This window comes from Rhinatrema bivittatum, chromosome 2, assembly GCF_901001135.1.
Source record: "Rhinatrema bivittatum chromosome 2, aRhiBiv1.1, whole genome shotgun sequence".
Taxonomy (NCBI): Eukaryota; Metazoa; Chordata; class Amphibia; order Gymnophiona; family Rhinatrematidae; genus Rhinatrema; species Rhinatrema bivittatum.
Genome location: NC_042616.1, coordinates 727,804,359 through 727,831,572, shown reverse-complemented (window position 1 = coordinate 727,831,572; position 27,214 = coordinate 727,804,359). Strand labels below are relative to the sequence as shown.

At 42.0% G+C, this 27,214-nt stretch overlaps 1 protein-coding gene across 1 annotated transcript in view; it reads right to left on the bottom strand.

Annotated features, from left to right (window-relative positions):
• LOC115085620 (regulating synaptic membrane exocytosis protein 2-like) overlaps window positions 1-27,214 on the bottom strand; it is a 914,496-nt gene that overhangs the window by 581,990 nt on the left and 305,292 nt on the right. Inside the window, exon 14 of the mRNA XM_029591858.1 lies at window positions 2,815-2,880. Coding sequence (XP_029447718.1) covers window positions 2,815-2,880 — 66 coding nt within the window. The remainder of the gene's footprint in view (window positions 1-2,814; window positions 2,881-27,214) is intronic.

Here is a 27,214-nt window from a genome sequence, read left to right as displayed (position 1 = left end):
CCTCCAAACCACACTGTTTGCCAAGATTGACTATTGTAACACACTCCTCCTAGGACTTCCTCATTCAACCATTAATCCACTACAGATGCTCCAGAATGTGGCAGCCAGAGTCTTGACCAACACCAATCGTGGAGACCACATTACACCCGTTCTCCGGAACCTACACTGGCTTCCAATAAACCAGAGAATTTTATACAAATCCCTCACCATAATCCACAAAGCTATTCACAAACATCTCCAGCTTGACCTCCAGACCTCCAATTCTCTCCACCAGACCGATTAGAGAATTGTACAAAGGATCACTACACATCCCCCCTTCCAAAGCATCTCGCTACACAGCCACCAAAGAACGAGCATTCTCGATAGCAGGACCCACCCTTTGTTATTCTATCCCACCAGACCTCAGATTGGAACCCTGCTTACAAACATTCCTGAAAAAACTCAAAACATGGCTATTCCGCCAAGCTTTCCTATAATCAGTCCGACTTTATAAAAAAAAAAAAACATTTTTAAATCTACTTTCCTCGCTGGACATGTAGTTAATCTGCCTTTATCTATACAAAATGGTTATTCTCTCCCTTCTTCCTCCTTGTCTTCCTTCCCGTTTCCAAGTTTTTGCTACACCTTGTTAAATGTAACTTTTGCCTCCTGTTAAAGTCCTATTGTTAATCAATTGTTAAGTATTGTTAAGTATGTTAACCCCTGGTTCATTGTAAACCGATTTGATATGATCCATGTCATGAAGGTCGGTATATAAAAGAATTAAATAAATAAATAAATAAATGTTACAAAAAACAAAGAAGGCATAAGCAAAGGAGAGGAAAACAAGATAATGAAGAAATGGGTGTCAAGGCATACTGAGGGATTTCATAGAGTTTGTATAGAATGTGACTGTACCAATTTTGGTATATCTGCAATCAAAGTACATGGAAGCAATATCATAATGAAGTTTTTAAGAAGGCCCCATGATTCAGACTCATAACTTAAGAGGGTCCATATTCAAAAGATGAATCTGGATAGAGTTATCCACATAAAATGTTGGTTTTAAACATTTTTTCCCCATTCCCCATTTACATTTTATCTGGGTAACTCATTATCTGCACAAAATTTAGCTGAATAAAAAAAGAGCTGGTGTTGAGGTGTTCCAGAGGCAGGGTTTAACTTTAGCTAACCTTTGCTGATATTTAGTGCTATATTGATACATTTTTCCAGATAAATTTGGTTGTGCCAGAGAGCTGTCCTAAAATTATCTGGATAACTTTATCTAGGTAACATTGACTTTAGCCAGGTATATTCAGTTTAGCATGTGACCAGTTATATTCTATTGAATATCCAAGTAAGGTTACCTGGATAACTTTCTCACTCCCTGGTTTACTCAATATGAACATGAAAGTTAAAACTTGCTGCTTTGGGGTATGCATTGAAATACTAGGGTACATAAGCCAGAACTCTTAAGAAATTTGTATTCAGCTCACTGGATACTGCAGCCTTTTCTCTCTGTAGATATATATATATATGCAGAAAGAGAAAGAGAGATCCATTAGATAGCAAGACCAGAAAATAAAAAGTTAAACTGCAGGATCACATCTTTGACCATTAGATGGAGCTGTAATCAATGACCATTAGCTGGGTCACCTTATATTTAATTTTTAAGATCTGATTTGTTATATGTTTATCAAGTTTTCTCTCATCAAAGGACATGAATTATGAAAAGGATTTTTCAGGAATCATCACATGAAAAATCCCTTTCATTAATCAGATCCTTCGAGAGTCAAGTGTAACCCTCTGACTTAACTTTAATTTTTCTCTGGATCTTCTGAGTTGCCTATTTCTGACTCCACACATAGCCTAACAAACAATTATACTAGATGCAAGATGCACAATTTTTTTTAGTTCTGCTATTAATTATATAAATCTTTTGTTTTCATTTGATTAATGTAGTAATATTACAGTATATGAGAAGAGATGAGGGACATTATATGTAATAATGTGACACCAAACCATGCCATTGATCTTTTCTTACATCTGAGAAATGACATATACAGTAGCTCATAATATGTAATTAATAAAATACAGTAAGATTTCCTTCATAGAGAACTACTACAGATATATAACAGGCAATATGTTAGAGTTGATTATAGCAAAAGTCCAAATGTATTAAAGGATTTTCTTATGTTGTGTGTATGAGAAACATGCTTCATACATAGGCCTCTTCAAACGTTAAACATTTTTACAAAGTACTATAATACTATTCTGTAGAACAACAATTTCGAAATATGACCTATTGCCTCACAGCAAGGCAAGTTTTCAGGATATCCGCAATGAATATGTGTATTGATTTACATTTAATAGTGTACGTAAACTTCCCTCATGCATATTTGTTGGGGAGTTACGATGACAAGTTTGGGAGATCTTGTAACTATAAAAATAAAGTTTATGCAAAATGTTCAACTTGTTTGGTGTAAGTCATCAACATCATCTTATATTTATAAACCACTTACATTCTAAATCATAAATACATTGTCATGATATCAAATATTGTGCAAACCACCTTGCTAGTGGTTCAAATATTGAGTTTTGATCAGGAAATACAGACAGAGTTTAACATGATATATTTGATAGTCAATAAAACTGTCCCTTATGTTTATAATAGCATTCAAGTTATAATGGTTTCCGATGTAGATTCCAAGTTATGAACAATATTGCAAGAATAGGAAACAATTCTTAGTGAAGGTAGTACAGTATGTCACTCAACTCTGAAAGAGATATTATGCTACTGAATCTCAGTTATTTCTACAATATAAATGAAAATACCTTTCAGGAGAGTGGGCAGTGTCATCATAATATGTATTAGGCACTCTTCTCTCCTGCCTAGTCCTCCTAAATGTGAAATAAACAGCACAGATATTTTAGACATTTTAGTGTTGCCTGAGTTATATTAAATTCTTTCTTGTCTGTGAATCAGAAAATACTAAAGTATATGTAATATATATAATTATATAAGCTTGTAGAAAAGGTGAAAGACCAAACCATCTAGTCACAGCCAAATATCATGAGGAGAGGTCAAATGATAAAGTGTCCAAAAAATCTTTTATTCAAACATTCAAGTGCATCTCAACGATGTGACACCAAACAAGCAATCCAGTACTTTACTTCTCATGTGAGATGCACTTGAATGTTTGAATAAAAGATTTTTTGGACATTTTATCATTTGACCTCTCCTCATGATATTTTGCTATATATAATTCTACCATTTCTAAAACGAGGTTAGGGAGAACTTAAAATGTTTTAAAACGAATATTTGAGATTTTTATAGAATCCAAATCATGTAAGAAAATCCCAAAGAGGATTCTATTAATACTTGATAACAAGAGTTGTGATCCACAATCTGTTAATAAAGCAAGACCTCGCATGACTACAGTACAGCCACAAAGGTAGCATGTATGAAAGATGTCGTTAAGGATGATGGTGAGGGCTTTGCACTATAGTAGAAGCACTAGAAAGTCAACATTTGAGAAACATTATCCAATATTTTCTTTTCTTTTCCTTGATCAGCAATAAAATGGTAAGACTACAAATACTTTGCCACCATCTAACTATGTAGCAATTGTTTTTTGAGGAATCTCCTGCACTTTGTGGTATTCCTTATCCTCCCAATAAACACACTTTTAGAAATGTTATTGAAATTCGAACAAGAGGTAATTTTCAAATCGATTTACATGCATAAAATTGGGTTTTATGCTCTTAAATGGACTTTTGAAAATTGCTACTTTGCATAACTGCTTTGAAAATTCACTCTATGCTTTTTCAAAAGGTTTTACGTGTGAAAATGGACTTTACACACGCACATGGCCTTTTGAAAATAACTATAATATATGCTACTTTTACATGCATAACTCCTTTGAAAATTCACTCGTTAACATTTAATACAAAAGGATACATGCAAAGTAAAGACATTAGCAAAGAGAAGCCAGAGTCGGAAACTAAATACATATAGATTGTTCACTAAGTGGAATTATTCTTCTGTATAATAAAATGTCATTTTCAGTGGAGAAACAAACAAGAGAGTGATTATTAAAGAGAAAGAATTATAAATGAGAAATGTATTTTTGTAATATACACTGCAGCTGTTAACGTAAGGTAAAATATAAAATAATTCAACTAAATGAGAAGCATGGGGCCATGTGCATGGGCACCGAGAGTAACTGGGTACCTCTGCAGTGGCCTAACCGCTGCCCTCCCTAATCTGTGGCATGGAAAGGGAAGGAAATGGTATGCTTGAGGAAGAGGTGGAAACTCCTTCACTGCAGTCTGTGGCCTGCTTGTTTGGTGGCTGCATCAGCCCTGCTCATTCCTTTTGTCTCAGGTGATATCATCAACCCACAATGCCAGCCACATAAAAGTGGCTGATAGGGGCAATGTGACCCCAGAGCCCCATGGGATTATGTGGGCTGAGACACCCCCTCCCTTTCCTGCACCAAGGAAGGGGAGGCCTCCCATTGAAGGGCTTTCATTGGGGACCTGGGGACTGGGAGAAGGATAAAAGGCTTGAGCCACAGTGAACCTGGCCTCTTTCTCCTTCCTCCAGGGACTAGCAGGTTGTTGCATGCTGCACTCACCTACCCTCCCCTGCCGTTGTTTGGGCTGATTGGCAGGTAGTTATGCTATTATTAGTTAGGCTTCATGGTGTGTTTTCAAACTCAAGCATATTCCCATAGTATGTACAACCAGTTCAATTCTTATTTACTGTGTATATGTTGCAGGGGAGGTGGGACACTTGAGCCTTAGGGTGCAGGTTGAGAATATGCACATTTGGACACTGTTTATGCAAAAAGACTCTTTAGATTGGCTGGAGTCATCTGCAACCTGGGAAACAGAATACAGTTTGGCAGCAAGCTGGTGATTCCTCTTTCAGCCAAGAAGTAGGCCCATAGAGACAGAGAGAGCTGATCAGAAGGCCCAGATCTACATACTCACTCCAACAACCCCAGCCTTACTTGACTGGGGTGGGCCAGATGGGTGGGATGGGAGGGGGGCAGCTTGTTCCTACACCCTATTTTGTCTTAGTTTCATTTCTGTGGTTACCAATAAAGCTGCGTCTTTATTTAAGTTCCACTATAATTCTGCCTCTGGGTGTTGATTGTACTGAGGACCGGGAAGTGTAGACCTGCCATGCTTGCCCCAGTTACATAATTCTCAGTTTCTAGTGCTCTAGTTGATTCATTTTAAAGATCTCTATACATATCCTATCACATCATATTTACTAAAGTAATCATATTTTAAGTCCCAAAAAATAGATTAATATAATACAATTCTGTAGACCAGAAGACTAAGTCTTTGAAGCCCCAGGAGGGTTTTATATTCTTTTTTTTTGTGTTGGCTAGCATACCCATTATCTTTTCCCAGTATTTTGGGGCCATATTGTAGAGTCTTTTAACCCCTGGGGGAAAGGAATAGTAAGAATTCCACTGACACTTGGAAAGTTTAATCACAAATGACTCAATTCAATCTAAGGGGTACATTTTTCAAGCGGATCGCACGCGATACCAGGATGGGGGCGGAGTCGGGGCGGCGTCAGCCCCGGAAGAGGAGGAGTTGGGGCGGTACCGGGGCTGACGCCGTGAAGACTGCACCGACAGCGAAAGGTAAGCACCTTTATCGCTGCCAGTTTCGCTGCCAGATAGCGCAGGACCTCCCCCCCATTTCGCCCCCCGTTACCACGGGATTCACTATGCCATGCAGCATTAGTGAATCCAGCCCTAAATCTTTTTAGTACCTGCAGATTGAATAATGAAAAAAAACCCCCACAGAAATAACAGAAAAGAAAAGATTTGCCAAGGCTAAAAAAGATATATGTAGTGCACAGGAGGGATGTACTATAGACCCTCCATCAACACCCTCCATACTAGGTGTATACTTCCATTCATATCAATAGGAACTGAACTATTAGTAGAGAGGAATTTTCAAATAGCCTGTGGATATCTAAAATCTATGGGTACAAAATAATTGCAGACTTTAGCCCACATTTTCAGTGGATTTGAGTGCATAAGTCCACTTTGAAAATTTGCAGTAAGAGCGGGAGTAACTTTCTGCATGTACATTTCTGCATATATTTTCAAAATTGTAAAGTATGTGCAGAAATGCATTCCCTGACCCAGCTCTACCCTCCCCCGGAATGCCTACTGCAAGTGCAGAAAAAAAATATATGGGTAAATGAGTTATGTGCAGATTTTTCCCCACACTAAACCCCAGGGAATATTCAAAAGCCTATTTAATTGTATAAACTGTGGTTTGCACATTTTATATTTATTTATTTATTTATTTTCATTCCTGTAAATCTTTTCAAAAATTGCCCCTTCAGAGTACAAAAAAACACAGCTAGCATACCAGGAAATCTTGTATTATCCAACTCTCATGTTTAACTCTATGCAAAAATCCTTTCCCACACACAAAATTTTGAAAGTGCTTCTTACAGTTTTCCATTTTAAATGCATTATTACAGCCTGATTTTCAAACCCGGTTTTATGTGTACAAATGGCTGTTATACAATAGCCTGTCTCAATGCACGTAACCCAATTCCGTACATTTGTTTATACACATATGTGTTCCGAGGTGATGAAGTTGGTGGCAGAGTTGTGATTTATGTGCATACCTTTTTATTTTAAAAAGAATGTGCATAAGTTATCCTACAAAAGTTATGCCCTCGAAAGAGCAGGTGTAACTTTGTGTGAGCAAGTTTGTACATGTACCAAGGCATTTATTTATCTGGGAATTTTCAAAGCAAACTGAAATGTATAAGTTTGCTTTGAAAATTTGGGGTAATATCTGAAAGTAAAAGGTACGCACAGACTTTACCCCAATGTGCACAGCTACAACACTACACTCTAAAAGGGTCAGCATTATTTTACCATGCTAGGTTAGTGGAATTCACCTTTTAAAAAGCAATTTGGGGTTCCCTGACACCTAGAACTTCCACTAGATCTCTTTTCTCTTACTTTAAGCTTATAATTTCCTTTCCGTCACAACTGTAATCCTCTCTATGTCACACTCATTCATTAGACCATATACATTCATATTTGTATTTAATACACTTTCAGCTTGGATATAAGCCATATTTAAGGGTCGCAGACATTAACATGCACATAATCCCAGAAAAACAATATTTCAGCTGCTTTATTTTCAGCTGCTTCATGGGGTGTGGATGGGCCCCACTCGGCCACTCTGATCACTTCTGCTGGGAGGGCTTGATTGGTTCTACAGCTCCTCTGGCTATATTGTTCCTGCAGTTTTCAGGAGCAGGATGCTATTTTTTGATTGCTAAAGAAGAGAAACAGCAAAAGAAATCAAGGTCTTAAATATTTCCTTCTACCCTGCTTAAGACATGCCTAAAGAGAAAATAAGAAAGTAGGATTTATCCATGGAGGCAAAAATAACAAACAAAGTAGAGCAGGTAGAGATGCAGAAGTCATAATAAATTTCAAAGTGATAACATTGGAACCAGAGGCAAAGAAAACAATATAACATTCCAAAGAACATGTACATATACAAACTAAACAGCAGTTATAAAACCCCCTTAGTTTATTTATTTATTTATTTATTTATTTATTTATTTATTTAAAATCTTTTCTATACCGTCGTTAAGCGGGTGCCATCACAACGGTTCACAATAAGGCACAAAAACTATGTTGCATAAAGTGTCTGGAATTCTAACTCTTATACAGGTGCCATCAAAAATACTGTAACAATATATCATAATAAGTACTATTTGGTGAGTGTTATAAGTTATGTCTAGATTTTCTAACTCTGCTAAAAGTTTGGTGTTACTTAACTTTAGTTTTTTGAAGTTTAAGATAGATGTGGAGATTAGAATATAGGAGAGGAGACACACTTTAAGAAGAAGGAGTGTGTTTGTGTGGATGTTTGCTTGACCGCAACTAACAGTTCCCTAGGTTTTTCTCTTGATTCTCTTTGTGGTATGCTTGCTTAAATAGCCATGTTTTTAAATTTTTTCTGAATGTTTTGATGTCTCTTTCTAATCTGATTTCTACCGGCATGGTGTTCCATATTATCGGTCCTGCTAGTGATAGGGCCCTTTCCCTTACTTGTGTTAATCTGGCTGTTTTGACTGATGGTATAGTTAGCAGTGCTTTGTTTGCTGACCTTAGGTTTCTGTGTGGGGTATGTAAGCGGAGGGCTGTGTTCAGAGATTAAATGAACAAAAACCAGACTCACATGTAAGAAATAGACACAGTCAACAAGCTGTCATGTGAGCATACATTACAAACAGGCAGCATGTGAACTCACAGTTGCAACCATTCACACATATAGGTGTATATTATCCACTAAAGCTGCTCTCGTGCTGTAAGATACCTGCTTGAGGACATCCATGTGATCCTGGGCATAGCCTCCAGGAAGCAGGTTCCTGGAACAGGAAGATGCTCCTGAACTCTCTGGAATATATTTGAAAAAGAAAACAAGGAAAAGCTTATCAATCAACATATAGAAGCATTCTAACATAAGAATATCTTATAAAACTTAGATCATCGACAAAACCATAGGACGCATCAACTATAGATAAACCAGTAAACTTTTTAATAATCTAAGTTCAAATATAAACATATACAAAGTACTTACAATGTTTTGTCAGGAATACCCTTCAGGATACTTCCCTGGTCCAAATATTGATACCAGGACACAAGATGAACAAATGTAGTATGCAAATCCTATTGCAGCCATGTTAGGAGTCAATCAAACAATGATGAAAATCAATCATGGGTGTGACAGCTGCATGACTTATCTTTCGCTAAAGTCGTTATGCTTGCATAACCCCTCTTCTGAAGTCACTGCATTGGCTCCCTATCTGCTCTCGCATACAGTTTAAGTTCTTCTTTCTCACCTACAAATGCCTTCACTCTGCGGCACCTCACTACCTCTCCTCTCTTATCTCTCTCTACAACCCCTCCTTGTGCACTCCACTTGTCGGATAAGTAACTCCTATCCATGCCCTTCTCCTCTACTGCCAATTCCAGACTCCGTGCTTTCCACATGGCTGTGGCGTGTGCTTTGACTAGTCTTCTTGAACTGGTGGTTCCTGCTCCCTCTCTTGCCATGTTTAAATCCCATCTAAAGACCCACTTTTTTGAAACCGCTTTTAAATCTTATGCCTGATTGTCTGCTTTTAGTCTTTTTGCAATTATCTCTTTATTAATCATTTTCAATATTACAACTATAAATCATTCTTCAACTAATTTCTTGTAAGTCTCTTGTCCTGTATGTTTGTCTCATTAGATTGTAAGCTCTATCGAGCAGGGACTGTCTTTTTGTATGTTTGTAGTGCGCTGCATATGTCATGTAGCACTATAGAAATGTTAAGTAGTAGCAGTGGTAGTGGAGACATAAGAGCTCCATATTTGACCACCGGAGCAGGGTTCCATGTTCAGCTCACGCAGGCAATAGAGATAATAGGATAAATGTTTTCAAAAAAGGGCTGTCAACATTTGAGGTCTAAGAAGTATATAACTTCCTACCTACTTGTTTGTATTTGTGCATATATATGTGACATTGCAAATGACTTTCCCATTTTATGAATACCATAGAAAATGTTAAGTATCAAGCAGAAAAACATTTGGTCCTAGACTAAATCTGGACAAACTGATTTTGATAAGAGTATCTGGGTAGGTTTTGGATCACCAGACATGTCATCTGGGAGTTGTATAAACAATTATGAAAATCTTCAGAGGGATAGCCATGTTGGTCTGGTATAGCAAAATGACAAGAGGAGGGAGGCACCTTATAGACTAATCAATTTATTGAGGCATGAGCTTTCGAGGGCAGAGTCCACTTCATCCTGCTTCTGACGAAGTGGACTCTGGCCTCAAAAGCTCATTACTCAATTAATTGGTTAGTCTATAAGATGCCACCCACTTCTTGTCACTTTTAGAAACAATTGCATGACTGACAGGGGTATCTTATAGATCACCCCACCAATTTGTGCGTGGTAATGAAAATAGTGAGAGGTCTTTGGTGCCTTGCTAGTGGTACCTTCCAGAAGATGACAGAAGACATAACTAAAGTTGTTCAATCCTGTCTCCAGATGATTCAAATTCTTTATGGATACCATACTTGCTGGCATTCTCCATTACTTCCAGAATCCTTATAATCTGCTGGAGAAACAAGAGATGTGAAAGGGCTTATTCTTTCTCAGTATGATGCAAATCTGAGTATGGATGTGGCATCCTTGTTCAATCATCAGTCTTTCCTAATTCTGTTATCAGAGTTGTATTTATTCCTGGTACAGGGCTGCTTTTGTTCCTTCAGGTCCTCAATCTATAAAGAGATAAATAGGAATACAAGCTGAGTGTGCACTGTAGCAGCTCCCATGACCTCCATATTGGTATGTACTCTGTATTTTACTAACATCTGGAGTAATTAGCATGGCTGTTTACACTCCCTTAATGCACCTAGAAGCATGGATCGTCCATGAGCCACCACAATACCCCTTTTCATGAGGGAGCAAGCTGGGCAGTCCAGGCAATGGTAATACCCCTTTCCATGGAGCACACAGCTTTGGAGAGTAACATAATCTGTGCGACAGGGACAAATGTTTCCCTTTTAAAATGAGGCAGTAGTTTCTTTTGCTATTTGATCCACCATTAAATCTACGATATGTCCCAGAGGAAGTTCTAGCTTATAACAGCACCTTTACCATACTTGTGACTGTTGGTTTAAGTCATCCTTGCTTATAATTTTACTCTTGCAATATATTACATTGGCAACACATGTACATAAATCATGGTATTAATGGAATGTACATTACGTTACTGTGTCTAGACATATATATTGACTCTTGTCCTATTTGTAGGCCACATTGGTGCCCCCTAATGACCCCCATGCACAGCCTGACCTGTCACCAACCCTTCACCCCTAGAAACCTCCCTAGTGACCCCCATGTATACCCTTACCTGCTTCCAGCCCCCACATCGCTAGAGCCTTCCAAATAACCCCCATGCATACTCTTATTCACTACCACCTCAACCCCCTAAAGCCCCCCTAGTGACCCCATGCACACCCCCACCCACTTTATCCCCTCCTAGTGACCCTCCATGTACACCCTTACTTATTCCCACTCCCACTACCCACATTTTACTTACCCGACATGGGTAGGAAGTTCCCCGGTTAAATAATCTTCTCACCAAGTGCCAGGCTTCCGTGTTCTAGTAGAGATTTCTTCGCACTCCCTGAATTGGGAACAGCTGCTTATCATGCTCCCCCACCAGGGACGTCAGGAGGGCGACATCCCTGGCGGTGAAGTTTTGCTGCCGAGCTGGTGGTGGCATTGTGGAATAAGCCTGCTCCAGAAGAACTGGAAGTTGTGCATTGCCGAAGTATATATGTACATGGTTTACATGCAAAGTTGCACATAAATTTATTTATTTATTTATTTTTGGGTTTTATATACCGGAAGTTCCTGTATACAATACATATCACTCCGGTTCACATTTAACAGAGATAACTATCGCCGGGGAGGCGGTTTACATGGAACATAAATGAGGTTTATATGGTTTACATGTAACATTTAACATGTTTACATGTTTACATGTTTACATGGTTCACATTTAACAGAGATAACTATCGCCGGGGAGGCGGTTTACATGGAACATAAATGAGGTTTATATGGTTTACATGTAACATTTAACATGTTTACATGTTTACATGTTTACATGGTTCACATTTAACAGAGATAACTATCGCCGGGGAGGCGGTTTACATGGAACATAAATGAGGTGTAGATGTGTAAATGTATGCAAATGTACACTCACAACATGTACACTAAAGTTATGCATACTTTATATCATTCACAGAAATGAACGCACATGATATAAAATACATGGACATGAGCACGTGAGCCCATATGTGCATGAATATGGGCTCGCGCACAATTGTTTTAAAGTTATTTTCTAAGGTGGGGCTTCTCCCTGATTCTAATGTAGTGCTTTTTTTTTTTATTACTGCTGGCTAACCAGTCTTTCATTCCCTCTCAGACAGCCACCTATCCTACATCTGGTTTTTCACATATAGTTTCTTCTCAGTGAAGGGGATAGGCTTTTTCTGTAAGCCTATCCCTCTGTTGAGTAAAGTGGTCCCTGTATCCATTTTGGTATTTAAAAGACAACATTTCTTAGCAGTTACAAGGTCAATTTAGAAAGCAAAGTTTTGAGATCTATTATATTCTTTTTTTACTGAAACAAATAAAAAGTAAAAACAAATAAACAAATAAAAAGTATAAACAGCTGGAAGCCGTGATATTGCCCTATCTCTACCTAACTCTCCAGACTGAGGATGGAGATAGCATAAAAGCAGCCAGATTTAATTGGGTTCCTTCTTCTCTTCTCTTCCCTCCACTACACCCATCCCCCCCCCCCACCATATCCAGAGTTTACAAGTCTGTCCCCCCTCTCACAAAGAATACATAAACAAGTGTAGCCAGTCCCTGTCTTGAGTTCAGAACACCATTCAGGGGTGCCATGGTTCTGAGTCTAGATGAGGGCAGAAGTTAATCTCCAAAATAAATTGAGGATGCCAAAGTGGTGCTAAAATAAGTCTCTACTGCAACTTATAAAAACAGCATCCAGTCCAATATCACAAAAAGTCTAAATCAGCTTCAATTAATAGTCACACTGAAAAAATGGTTTCATTGTCCATGTCTCTTGCACCATTATCCATAGCAAAATCCCAAACCTTGGGTCAAAAACTCTCAATTTGTAATCCAAATCCAATTCTGTTCAGATGTCTCCAAAACAAGAGTCCATCCAATCTTCTTCAATGTCTCCAATACAAGAGTCCAAACTACAAATCTCTTCACCTTTGCTTTTCTGGTCACTTGGGTAAAACGAAACTTGAACCAATCTGTTGGGATAAGGAAGGGGGGGGGGGGGGGGGGGCGGTTGACAGTCCCTCTGGACTGATCAATCTTTCCAAAAATCTTTTTCAAATCTCTGAGTCCTGGTCCCAAGACTCTAAAACCTCAAAAACTTCTCAAAGTCCAAAAATTCTAAAAATCCCTGGTTTGGAGATCCTGAAGGGATCTCAAGATTCTCTCCTCCAACTCTATTTCTCCAACAGCTTCTTGCTTGAGATTCTGGGGGAATCTATCTCCAACCTTCTGTGTGTTTCTCTTTCCTTTCGGTTCTTACAGCTCTGCCTAACCCTCTAAAGAACTGGGCATGCTCTCAAGGTTTATATACCTTAAGACGCCTGTATCCTAAAAAGGTGGGGTTTTGGCAAGGGGAGGATTAAAAAATGCAAAACCCCTCTCCCAGTGCCTAATGATAGAAAATCTATCTACAAAAAGAGTAGATAGATTGCAGTGAGTTCAGACTGAAAAGAACTAGAAATCAAAACCAGATCCCAACTTTCCTATGGCAATGGCAATAAATGAAAACCCTCACAGAGGAATCGTCTTCTGAAATGGTAAACACAAAGGTAGAGGCCTACTGTAAAGAAAAGCTCAAGTGTAATGCTGGAGGATCCCACAGGAAGAGGAATAACATCTGGTGAAAGGCTCGATTATCAGAGGAATACATTTGGAGGCAGGAATGGAGGGAAGTTAGGTAGTTAAATATCTCCGCTAGCTAGCAGGCAAAGTGCATTCTTTGTATTCTGGGCAATAAAGAATGGAAAACAAAATTGATGCCGTAGTCCAGAAGGGACATAAAACATAGCTAGGAACCAAGAAATTAGAAGAATCTTAAGCACGTGTCAATGACTGTTATTTTTTGAAGTAATACTTGTGAATAGCAAGAGAGATAACAAGTTATGTCACACTAGGAACTTCAATGTGTACATGAAGAACTAGTGTACAGAAGGGAGGTTGAATTTATTGGGGACTGAAGCTCTATCTGGAGGGCTGAAAGATTTTACTGGAGTGATAGCCTGCCTCTGTCTAAGATGGGAACCAAAATACTAGGTGAGCCATTCATATAATACTTTCAAAAGAGTTTAACCTAGATGAATGGAGTGACAGATGGAAACTGGTTGAATCAAACTGTCAGCCCCAACAAATGAATGAGGTAAGTGTAAAAAACAGGGAGGATAAGGTGGCAGGAATGATGATACACAGAGGGAAGAGAAGCGAAGCAGAAATATCTGGGAAGCTAGGAGCATAAATGTTCAGCTTAAGAAGGGAATAAAATCTCACACTTACAATGTGATTAAAAGACTAATTTTCAAATAGCCCACAAAGAAAGTTAGATGTGCATAAGTCCGCTTTGAAAATTATCTCACCAAAACTACCCTGCACAAGTTATACCTGCTATTTTGTGCACAGAAATTATTCCTGAAAATTTATGTGCATGCTGCCAGATTTCATAAAGTATCAGATTGATTTTAAAAGTGTTGCTTGCACAAAAATGCCCACATACATGCATATGTGAGCTGCACTTGTGAGCAATTTGGATTTAAAAAAAACTGCAAAATACGCACACAGGTACCCATGCGAGTGTGAGGAATAAGGGGGCAGAAAAGGGTTGGGGCATGGTTGTTCTGGGACAAGGCCAAAACTTACACGATTAAATCCAAATTTTAAAAATGAAACCCGCAGCGCACATACACTAGATATCCAAGTAACTTTACTTCTGCTCTTGATGAGGAGCAAATCGAGCAAGTCTGTAGATCTCAAATTTTAGGATTGTAGAAAAGATTGAGGGATCTGGGTCAATTGGGCAGCATGCAGGATGAAGAGCCAAAGGGATCTGAAAGACAGGGTCAAGTCCTGCTGTTGGTCCTTGTGACCTTGGGCAAGTCACTTTACCCTCCATTGCCTCCGGTACAAACTTAGACTGTAAGCCCTCTGGTGATAGGGAAATACCTACAGTACCTGAATGTAATCCACTTTGAAGTGCTGAAAAAATGCAAAAAGTGGAATATAAATCTAAATAAATAAATAAATAAATAAATAAATAAAAAATAAATATTAAGTGGACAAAATGGTATACTAATTGAAAAAGTGGGAATGTGCCCAGTGCAAGCATATTTTAAAATTTGCTGACATACACGCATAAAAGCTGACATGATCCTTTTGAAGACACACACGTGCTAGCTATGCTCAAGTAACCTCTTAAAATTAGGAGCATACTTATGTGCAGTTGGTCCATTTTAAAACATATGCACGTATTCTAGCGTATTCTTGCTTGTGCGCCAAAGGTGCGGTGCTGGGCCGGTGGGCGGATGCCACTGGTAACCTGGTGCCATGCCTGGAGTGAAGGAGGATGAGAGAATCACTACACTCACCGCTCGTGTGTTGGTGTCACAGGCAGGAGTGGCTTCGGCGCCGGGCAATGACATTGCCAACATGCTGTCACTCCCGCGGTGCGGGCATGGGTGGCTGCGTGCTTCGAAGCCGGCCACAGGGACGGAGGAAGAGCAGAGGGGCTGAATAAGGGGATGGCCCTGACGACAAAATGAGCCTGGGGTGTGGTTGGGACATCCCGGGATAGGCGTTGAGCCATTTGAAGCCAGCGGGCAGTCCCGGGGGGGGGGGGGGGGGGGGGGGGCGGAGGCAGTGGCACGAGCAGTTTTCTGGGCAGCACACCCTGGCTCCATCCTTTTTGGCTCCACTGGTATGTAATCTCCTGCTGTGAACTGCAGGTCTGTGGTCAGAAGAGGAGGCTGAGTACCAGAGAAGCCAGGGTGCAAATCTTGCTACTCTCATTGAGGCAGGGGTATCCCCAGGCTGCTTGGAATTAGAAGAGGGTGCTTTTAAGCCCCTTAATTTTGTAGCCATGCATGCAGTCATAAGCTGAAAGCCCTAGCTCGCCACCTGGCCCCAGCTCGCCACAGCCCCACCCGAGGAGGAATCACTGGGTGGGCTGCTATCTAAAAACACCCGGGTCGACACAGGGGCAGGAGCCCGCAAGGCATCTTGGGGAAGTCAGATAAAGGTGTTATTTCCCTCCTAGGGACTTGCCAGCTGACTTTAGCAATCCAGTGAATGGCAGCACAGCGAAGGGGATGGGATCAGGGCTCCCTAGGGGTAGTCACCCTGCTGGAGACAGTTGCATCCCTCAGTCCTTCCCATCGGCCCTCCAGCCAGAGGGGTGGGGACCTTGCAGCCAGCCATCCAGGTAGTGTCACCCCCATGGGAACAGAGTGGTATTCAGCTGGGGGAGCCCAGCTGTGCAACTATCCTGCTTTTCCTTACAGCAGACCTCCAGAGCAGAGGTTGTACCTCTTTCCTGGCCTGTGTGGACTTACTCGGACTCTCTGGATTTTATCAGGGGTCCCAATTGCAATAGCAACTTGGGGCACTCCTTGGCATGGGTCAATAGGCCTCTGGGTATGTTATATGCCCACAAGCCCACAGCAGCAGCTTGCCTGCATCGCATGAGCCTGCGGAGATAGTTCCCTCGCACTTGGGGGGATGCCCGGCCCCAGCTTCTGCCTGCGCTTCAGCACCTAGCAAGAGTGCCGCTATTTTGGGCTCACTGGACCTCCAGAATGCCACCAATGTGGATCCCGCACTGGCCCCTAGGTTACAGTCAGCAGCCACGTCGGTGTCGGAAAGGTCACGTAACACCACAGCTGTTAACACTGGTTTACTGGCCCTCAACACTAAGAAGGAGCTTTGGCAGGGTGTCCTGCATTCACTCCAGTACTGGATATGCCGTTGCCAATACGTTGACATATTTAGTCTGATGGAAGGGTGCAGACAGGAGGAAAGATCGCATAAGGGGCGCAGATGGCAGGAACCTCCTACGGGTCCCAAGAGGGTGTCGAGGACTATTAATAACTGGGTGCGGTCCTTTGCACATTTGGCATCGATAGTTGGCCGAGCTGAACCCTCACAGCACTTGGCATTTTGGTCCTACCTAGTCACCATTGACAGTGCTCACCACTGACGGATTTGCTTGGTTGAATTATGACGAGTGGTTCACAGAGAGGATGGTGAACACCCTATCCATATCCTGGGTCACTCACGACGTAGAGTTGTAGCTGACCCATATGACTGTGCGAGCTCGGAGGCTCAAGTGGCCAATCACTCCTTTGGTCCCAGGAGGACTCCCAAGTTCAGAGTCGGGCATCTAACCCCACTGCCAAAGCCTGTTGGTGATATAATAAAGGGGGGTATATGGCACAGGATTCTAAGTACAAACATATTTGCACCTCCTGTGTCCCCAGTCACCCCACCACCAAATGTACAAAGAAAGCTCTCGATGGTAGAGGCAAGTAGTTCCTACATAAGAGCCCAGACTCTAGCTAGGTGGGAGAAGCTGGTGATGGGTCTCAGGCTTTACATCAATAGGAGCGCAGCAATCACTGTGCATGATAGTTTTAAGGATGGCTTTAGAATCCCTTATGAGTATCCTCTGAATCCGTCGAGCCAGACAAATGTGCCTTCTGCAGTCAGGTATGCCAAGGTTGTGAGAGAGAAGCTATCGGTGGAGATTCATCTCAGCAGGGTGGTGGGCCCCTTCCCTTTGCCCCACTTCGACAGGATGGCTTTATCACCTTTGGAAGTGGTGCCCAAGAAGGAACCGGGTAAGTTTAGGCTTATACACAACCTTTCTTATCCGGCTGGTCAGGCAGTGAATAATTTCATCCCCCATGAGGTCTGAATGGTACACAATGCCTAAGGCTAAGGTAGACATTGAATTTGCCTTCCAGCTCTTTCCCGTGCATTTCAACCTCTGCTGGGGTTCTTCTTTGAGGGCACTTAGTACTTCGATAGGTGCATGCCCATGGGGTGCTCATTTTCGTGTGTGCACTTTGAGGCTTTCAGCACTTTCTTGCATTGGGAGTTGTCCCGGCACACCGGTTTGACAGGCATTGTTGACTACTTGGACGATTTTCTATTCATGAGCCCTTGCAACTCAGATGCATGCCGCGATTTCTTCAATTTAAAATGAAATACTTATAACTATGTAGTAAATAAATCAATAGTAGTGCAAAAACCACATGTAAGCATAAAGGCCACTTATATAATTTAAATAGGTGTTAAACCCTCATAAATAAGCATAAGGCACAAACGCTAAAAAATGTTTTTACCAATTTGTTCACTTATTGACAATGTGTAACAGTTATGCCTGCTTGATTTGTTTAATCATGGGGTTTAATAACACTCTATTTCTTGAGCCACTTAATATAATTTTTTAATATATTTTTTTTAATTTTAAATTTTTTTTGATGCTTTGTTAAATGCATATATGTTACTCCAACTTTGAGAAAAGATTTTTAAAGAGACACTTATCCTTTAGGGTAGCGCAGGAGCGTATACAACAGCTCTGTGACGCCTGCCCAACACCGCAGGTGTTTCGGTATCTTCGTCAGGGGCTATTGGTGTCACTAGAAAGAAAAAATATGCTGTATGTGTCCAATAAGAACTTGAAAACTTTCTAGAAAGAGAGATACATACGAGTCTTAGCTGGAGATTGAATGTGTGGCATCAGCGTTTTAGCAAGGATTCACCATTTTGAAGACTACGTTTATACAGCGTACTTGGATCATGGGCTGACTAATTAGGGATGAGAATACTTGAAAACTAATCAAAATGGAAGAAAAGTCCTTTTAAATTCATGGCTTTCAAACCATGGCCAGAGATTTTGGCATTCCGCTGGCAGTGGACAAGTTGAAACTGCCTACTAAGGTGCTTACTTTCCTTGACATCGAGCTCAAAGCCACTCAAATGTTGTCCAGTTTCCTGGCCAATAAAATTCAGAAGCTGGTTGAACTGATCCGGGGCGCACACCTGGCTCGCAAGGTAACCCTAGCCACAGTGCAATCCCTAATCGGGAGCCTGGCTTTTGCTTGTTGGGTAATTCCATTGTGGTGGGCATTTTTACGCCAATTGATTATTGCGTCCATGACAGTCACAAAGAAGTACCACCACTTGCGAGTTACCAGTGCTATGTGTGAGGATCTCGGGGTGTGGAAAAAATTCCTGGCTGATTTCAATAGCTCTGTGGTGGGACTACCCCAACCAGTATCCAGCTTTGACCTAGAGCTGTTCTCCAACACCTTGGGGGTAATTGGCTTTGGCCTATACTGTCAAGGCAGCTGTTGCGTGGAAACATGTCCAAATAATTGGGTAAATTCAGGGATCATGTCGAAGATCACCTTTCTGAAGCTGTTCCCAATAGTGGTGGAGCTCCATATCTGGCACGAGTGACTGGTGAACAGAAAGATGATATTCTGTTGTGATAACCTAGCGGTCATGCACATAATCAATTGGCAGTCTGCGAGATGCACTCCTGTTTCTGAAGTTCTGAGGCAGATGGTCTTGAGGTTCTTGCAGATAAATGTGTTGGTGCAGGCAAGGCACATTCCCAGTCTTCACAACAAGATTGCTGATTGTCTTTCTTGTTCTAAGTGGGAAGACTTTCGGAGGCTCACTCCAGACACTGAAGAGAGGGGGACGCTGTTTCCGGTACACCTCTGGAGCATTGGAGCCAGAATGCACTCCACTTATTGCACCAGTCGATCGCACCATCTACCTGGTGAGTATATCTGAGGGGGTACAATGAAGTCATGGATTTCCTGGAAACCTCTGACCAGTCAGAGGACCTGAGCCTGTCACACAAGATGGTGGAATATATTGCACAGGCCAAGCAGCACAGTGTATCCAGAGGCACAGTCCAAACCAATCTAGCGGGTTCTGTCTTTTTTACAAAGGCCCAAGGTTTGTCCAACCCAGAAAGGGACTTTGCGGTTAGGCGGGTCCTTGCAGGTTGGGCCAAATAGAGGCCACAAGTCCCTAATGCACCCGTCCTATCCTGCACGATCACCTGCTTGCCCTATGGTGCTGTTTGCCTTTGGTGGTTCTGGATCATTTCGAACTGGTCTTGTTCCGAACCACCTTTTATATTGCATTCTTCGCCACATGACACGAGTGAATTAGTTGCCGCAGCCAGTTGTAGACATAACTGCACCGAGCTTTGAGCTTGCGATGTTTCCGTCGCTGATGGAAAACTGACTCTCCAGATACGGAGATCTAAGACCGATCAGCTTGGCCATGGGATGTCAGTCACACTTGCTGATGTACCGGGTCTGGTTACAGGTCCTGTGGCCAACGTGGCACGCTATGAGGCACACAGGACCTCCGGAGGGAATATATTTTCTATTGCATGCCAACTCACTCCCTCTGAGCAAGAATCAATTTAACGCTATCCTTAAGCATACCCTGGACATCACCGAACTTAAGTCAGAACAGTTTGGAACTCACTCTTTCCAAATTGGGGTGGCCTCCAGTGCAGCAGCATCTGGTTTGTCGGGAACTACCATCCAGCAGATGGCCGCTCCCTGGCATATCTGCCTATATTAAACAGGAAAATGGATGCATAGGATTGTTGCACTTTAGCAATTTAGGTAAGGAATCTCACGAGCAAGGATTGCCCCCCCCCCCCCCCATGGCAATTAACACCTTCTGTCTTTCAGGCGACCACCGGCAACATCAGGTGATATGGATCACTGGACCCTCATTTTTGTTTTGGGCGTTTAGGCGGAGCAGGGTGCAAAGAAAAATATCATTGCTGGACAGCTTGAAGTAGCGCCAATGAACGGGATAGTGTGATGGCTTTGTTAGAGGGGCAGGCATTGGGACTAGCTTGTCCCTCTGCTGAGGCAATAATTAACAAGATTTGACCCTCCAGAAGTATTAATCATACACCTTGGAGGCAACAATTTGGGAACCAAGCTGGAACGCCTGCTCATGGACAATATGAGGAATGACATCACAATCATTTTGTCCTTAATGCCCTGCACCAGGCTCATTTGGTCGGAGATCATACCCTGATGCCAGTTCCTGAACTCGACACTCTGGAGGTGATGGATGAAGAAATTAAACAAGCAGATTGGCAAATTCATTGAACGATGGCTTGCATATGAGGTACTCCAACTGGATATGTGTGGATTGATTGGAGTTGTTCCGCAACAATGGGGTGCATCTCTCAGACATGGGACAGGATCTGTTTTGAAAAATTTGAAGCGTGCTGTTCACAGGGTGCTGGGCTTCTAGTCTTTGGCTGCAGTTTGTGTGAGGGAGGGTCCCTGATAAGCCAATGGTAGGGGTACCCGAGCTCACCAGTTGGAGGCAATGCACAGCATATGGTATACCCTACTTCGGTGCTATGGGGCTGTCTGTCGCCACGGCCTGCTGGCTCCAGAGCAGCGGCAGACCAGATGCCCCCAACTTTCGCTTGGGCAGTCACCTTGCTTGGGCGATGCAGATGACTGGAATGCCCTGGCGATAACCACCTCTCAGAGGGCAGGGCCTTGCTTGGTTGGAGTGGCCCAGGGCCAGAGGTGACATGCTGCCTGCACAGAAGGGAGTGCTCGGACAGCCATATCTATGTTATAGCTCAGGTACACAGTTGTGGTTGTATATTTGTTATTGCTATTAATAAAGCTGCTGCCAATTTTACTCCACATCTGGTCTCTATGGTATTTTGAATCTGTAGCGTGTGCTGCTCTCATGTCCTACCTTCCTCTAGCGATAGATGGTCATGGCTGCCTGGGTTAAGGCGTGGTGCCGGGCTGGTGTGTGGATGCCGCCGATAATCCAGTGCCACGCCTGGAGCAAAGGAGAAAGAGGGGATCATGGCAATCACCTCTCGTGCATTGGCATAATTGTAGCAAGCAGAAGTGTCATCGGCGCCACACACTGACGTTGCCAACGAGCTGTCATCACTCCCGCGATGGGAGTATGCGTGGCCGTGCACCGCAAAGCCAGCCACAGGGAGGGAGGAAGGGCCCAGGGGAGTGGTTGGGACATCCTGGGATGGCTATTAGGCCATTTGAAGCCCACAGGCCATCCCGGGGGGTGGAGGCAGTGGCTTGGGGAATTTTCTGGGCAGCACGCCCTGGCTCCGTCCCTTTCGGCTCCTGCTCCCCGCACTGCTGCCTTTGCTGGAAACCCTCCCACCCATCCCTTAAATGATATTCTTCTGCCAACTAGTCAGATGACTTGTTGTTAGTAAGAATTCATCATGTTTGTTTTCTAGTCGCAGTGAGAAGGGGGTACCAGAGATGGAAGAGGGGTCACCAGCTGGAAGCAGTGCACAGCATGTGGTATACCCTACTTTGGTACGATGGGGCTGTTTGTCATCAGGGCCCTCTGGCCCCAAAGTGGCGGCAGAACAGACACCCCCATCCTTTGCTTGGGCAGACACCTTGGTTGGACGAGGTGGGTGACCCTAATGCCCCGACAATAATTACCTCCCCCTGCAGATGCACTCCTGTCTTCCTTTGGAAATTGTTGCTTCTAGAGTCTCAAGACAAGCATTATGTTCCCAAGTAGTAAGGGGAAGGTTAGGACTTATCCCCCCAGACCCTACCTTTGTCGGGTCAGCGCCTAACACCTTTGTGGTTCCTGTTAATTTGGAGGGGACAGTCCATGTTAATGCAGTTAGTGTAGCTGGGTTCAAAAAAAGTTTGGATAAGTTCTTGGAGGAGAAGTTCATTAACTTCTATTAATCAAGTTTACTTAGGGAATAGCTACTGCTATTGCATCAGCAGCATGATATCTTCTTGGTGTTTGGGTAATTGCCAGATTCTTGTGGCCTGTTTTGATCTCTGTTGGAACAGCAGGGGAAATGCAGTTAATTCAATAAGTCCCCACAGCATCAAATTAGTTTAATTTGTACTTTTTATTTTATTGGCGGCAACTCCTTTGCTTAGAAAAGCACAATTTTAAGCAGGGTCCCCTGACCCGGACCCGTGTTTCGCCAAATGTGGCTGCATCGGGAGGGACTTTAAATGAGGTTCATAAGCTGTAACAGTTTGAAACAACTATCTACCAACAAATTAAGGGCACAGCAATGGGGGCCACAATGGCACCAAGTTTAGCATGCCTTTATGTTAGTAAATTTGAGGATGAACATATTTATCCATCCATTTGGGCCCCATTCATCTTCTCCTGGTACAGATACATCAATACAATGTAACAAAGAACTGCGGCACTCGTCTAGTCAATCAAAACCAAACACAAAAAAGACAGAGCAGAATAATCTCCACTGCTGTGCAGACCTGTGTTAAATCTGAAGATTGTTTAATTTGGAATAGAACCGCATCAGGAAGCCTGACGGCGGCAGTGCATATCACTTGCCGCCCGGACTACTCGTCACTTGCGGTGTAGAGATGTTAAGAATGATATTTAGAAAATAGTCTTAAGGTATCAGCTGGTCCCTGAAAGTATGCTTCAGAAGATAAATCCCCGACAATGGCCGGTGTTTCGCGATATTAAGATCGCTTCCTCAGGAGAATTTTATGAATGGTTAGCGAGGGTGCTGATAAACAAAGAATCAAATTGTCAATAAATTGAAAAGCAAAAGAACAAAAATACTTATCTTAAAGTGGCACAGCATTCACACCTTCTATGCGGACGAAACCGTCTCAAGCGTAATTCCAAACGGGACAGCAGGAGCCTTGAAGACGCCGTGTCTTTAAAAAAGCCCGCGTTTCTGAAGCGTGATGACGTCAGAACAACGCAAACGGAACTGACATTGTGTTGCCATGGTTGCAAATCAACCAGTTAGAGAAATACTTGAAGTTCCAGAGAAGAATTCAGACCTTCAGGTTCCACACATCCAAGTCGATGTATCCACCGTTGTTCGGCACAGAGGAGCCGAACGTTAAAATCCCCACCTCTCCAACTAGGAGTGAGTTGTTCTAGCACACAGACTTTGAGATCATCAAAGGTATGTTGTAAATGAGAGCAATGGGCAGTAAGTGGAGCTGTCAACCTGCCTGTGGAAATGCATGACCGGTGCTCAATCAAACGAGTCTTCAATGCCCGTTGTGTTTTGCCAACGTATAGGAGATGACAGGGGCATTGTATAATATAAACAACCCCTGTAGACCGACAGTCTGTAAATTGTTTGAGAACAAAAGTAAAATCCTTTCTAACAAAATAAATAGCTGATGTGTCAATCATCACGTGACACACTGTACAAGTGCCGCAAGAAGTATGAGCTCCTATCGCGTTAGCTGCTTGGGGAACTGTAGAATCGGAGTGAACCAAGAGATCTTTCATGTTGGAGCCCCGAGTAAAAGAAAATCTAGGAGCATCCTGAAATTCATTATGTGTCTGTAATATGTGCCAATTATGATGCACAATGCATTTCATAGTCTGTGTCATAGTGGAAAACGGCATCACATAAGTCAAAATATCTGCAGATTCTATTGGACGAGGTAGAAAAAGCCACTCTCTATTGGTGAAGCGTGCTCGTGTGTAAGCACGTTTCACACATCGTGGGGGATACCCTCTGTTGATAAAACGGTCTTTCAATAAACCAGCTTGATGACTAAATTCTTCTGTTGAGGTACATAACCTCCTCAATCTAAAAAATTGATTGACCGGAAGATTAACCTTGAGAGATTGAGGATGCGCACTGGTGTAATGTAAATATGTATTACAAGCAACTGGTTTTCTATAAATGGTGGTGTCAAACCCGAAGGGTCTTTTCAGAATCTTAATGTACAGAAAATGAATAACCGTGGTGTGAAATTCTAATGTCAAATGCAAATGAGAATTCCGCATGTTAAGCCAGGTAAGAAAATCCTGAAGCACAGTAGATGAACCTTGCCATAAAAGCAGAATGTCATCGATATACCTTTTCCATGTGTGAATATGTTGTTCAAAAGGATTATTTTGGTATATCCAAGTGTCTTCAAAAGTAGCCATATAAAGGTTGGCCAGGTCTGGGGCCAAAGTCGCCCCCATGGCGGTGCCACAAATCTGCTGGTAATAAGTACCTTCAAAGGCAAAAAATTTTTTGGTCAAAGCAATGTCCAATAAAGATGACAAAAAACTTGTGGGTATTCTATGAGGACGTGGTCTGGCTTCAAAAAATGTTGCTGCGATGTGTAACATACCCTGTTGCGGAATGCAGGTGTAAAGCGCTTCAACATCTAGAGTAACAAGCAATAATTGAGAAGTGTCTTCTTCAAATGATTCTAAAAATTGAACAATCTGTTGTGAATCTCTAATATAAGAAGCTTGAGTGCTGACAAAAGGTGCTAGAAAATGATCAACGAATCTTGACAATGGTTCAAGGATCGAACCTTTTCCAGAAACGATAGGTCTTCCAGGTGGATTATGAATATTTTTATGAATTTTAGGTAAATGGTAAAAAACAGGAACCACTGGATGCTTATTCAATAGAAAATTAATTTCATGAGTAGTAAGAAATCCTTGATCAATGCCACTTTGAACTACTTGTGTGATCAATTTAGCAATATCTGTTGTGGGGTCAGAAGCAAGCAGTAAATAGAATTGATTATTCTGCAATTGTCGTAAAGCCTCAGCGGTGTATTGGGTCCTGTCCATGACAACAATCTTGCCACCTTTATCGGCTGGTTTAATAATAAGAGCACTGTTAGCTTGTAAATCTTTCAAAGCTAATGCCTCTGCTCTAGTCAAATTCGTATAGGTCCGATCAGTGGTGAAAGCTGTCCTCAAATCTCGCAGAGTGGTTTGATGTAGATGACTGGGTCAGCTGGTCCCGGGGGAAACCACTTGGATTTGTTACGTAGAATAGAAATATCGCAACTGGATGGTGTGCTAGTAAAAAAATGTTTAATGTATAACTTCCGCACAAATTTGAATAATGCAATTTCTAACTGAAGTAGATCAGCTCGAGGAGTTGGTATGAATGTTAGTCCTTTTTGAAGAAGATATTCCTGAAGAGATGTTAAATGAAACGTTGGAGAGGTGGGGATTTTAACGTTCGGCTCCTCCGTGCCGAACAACGGTGGATACATCGACTTGGATGTGTGGAACCTGAAGGTCTGAATTCTTCTCTGGAACTTCAAGTATTTCTCTAACTGGTTGATTTGCAACCATGGCAACACAACGTTAGTTCCGTTTGCGTTGTTCTGACGTCATCACGCTTCAGAAACGCGGGCTTTTTTAAAGACACGGCGTCTTCAAGGCTCCTGCTGTCCCGTTTGGAATTACGCTTGAGACGGTTTCGTCCGCATAGAAGGTGTGAATGCTGTGTCGCTTTAAGATAAGTATTTTTGTTCTTTTGCTTTTCAATTTATTGACAATTTGATTCTTTGTTTATCAGCACCCTCGCTAACCATTCATAAAATTCTCCTGAGGAAGCGATCTTAGTATCGCGAAACACCGGCCGTTGTCGGGGATTTATCTTCTGAAGCATACTTTCAGGGACCAGCTGATACCTTAAGACTATTTTCTAAATATCATTCTTAACATCTCTACACCGCAAGTGACGAGTAGTCCGGGCGGCAAGTGATATGCACTGCCGCCGTCAGGCTTGCTGATGCGGTTCTATTCCAAATTAAACAATCTTCAGATTTAACACAGGTCTGCACAGCAGCGGAGATTATTCTGCTCTGTCTTTTTTGTGTTTGGTACAGATACATCAATGACATTTTTCTGGTATGGACTGATACTGACATTCAATTTTTTGTCTTCTTGGACTGGCTAAATCATTGTAATGAACATCTTCAATTTAATTTTTCAATTGACTCTAGGACTGTAGCTTTTTTGGATGTGTCTGTATCTTTAATAGATGGTAATTTCCAAACATCTATTTTCCGCAAGGACACTGACCGTAATACTTTAAGAGTGGATAGTCACCACCCCATCACTTTAAGGACCAATATTCCAGCAGGTCAGTTATTAAGATTAAGATGGCTCTGCTCCTCTTGAGTGGATTTCATTTGTAAAGCTAATCAGATGATACTAAGGTTTCAGGTGAAGGGGTACCCTTGATGTATACTTCATAGAGCTTTTAAAGCAGGCATTATATGCACATTGTGATTATTTGTTTTTGCCACAAAATCAATCGTCCGAGGAATGTATTAACTGCATTTTGCCTTATCCTACTCATATACACAATGTGACTTCAATTATTAGACACTTTTGGCCAATATTATCCAATTCCAGAATATTTGATGTCCCCATCCGGTTTTCATTCTGTAGGGGTCGAAATTTGAAAGATTTCTTAATCCATTCCCACCTCGGTGACCGGTTGCAGTGTACCCCTGAACAACCTTTGGGCCATGCACCCTGTGGGCATTGCTCAGTTTGCCCTCTTTCACTTTCCATGGTTATTTTTGAACATCCCATTTCTCATGCTAAATTCAATTTGAAATTCACATCAACATGTCAGACTCAGGGAGTCATTTATGTTATTTCATGCCCTTGTTCCAAATTGTATGTAGGGAAAACCTCCCGTCCAATTCGGATGGATTT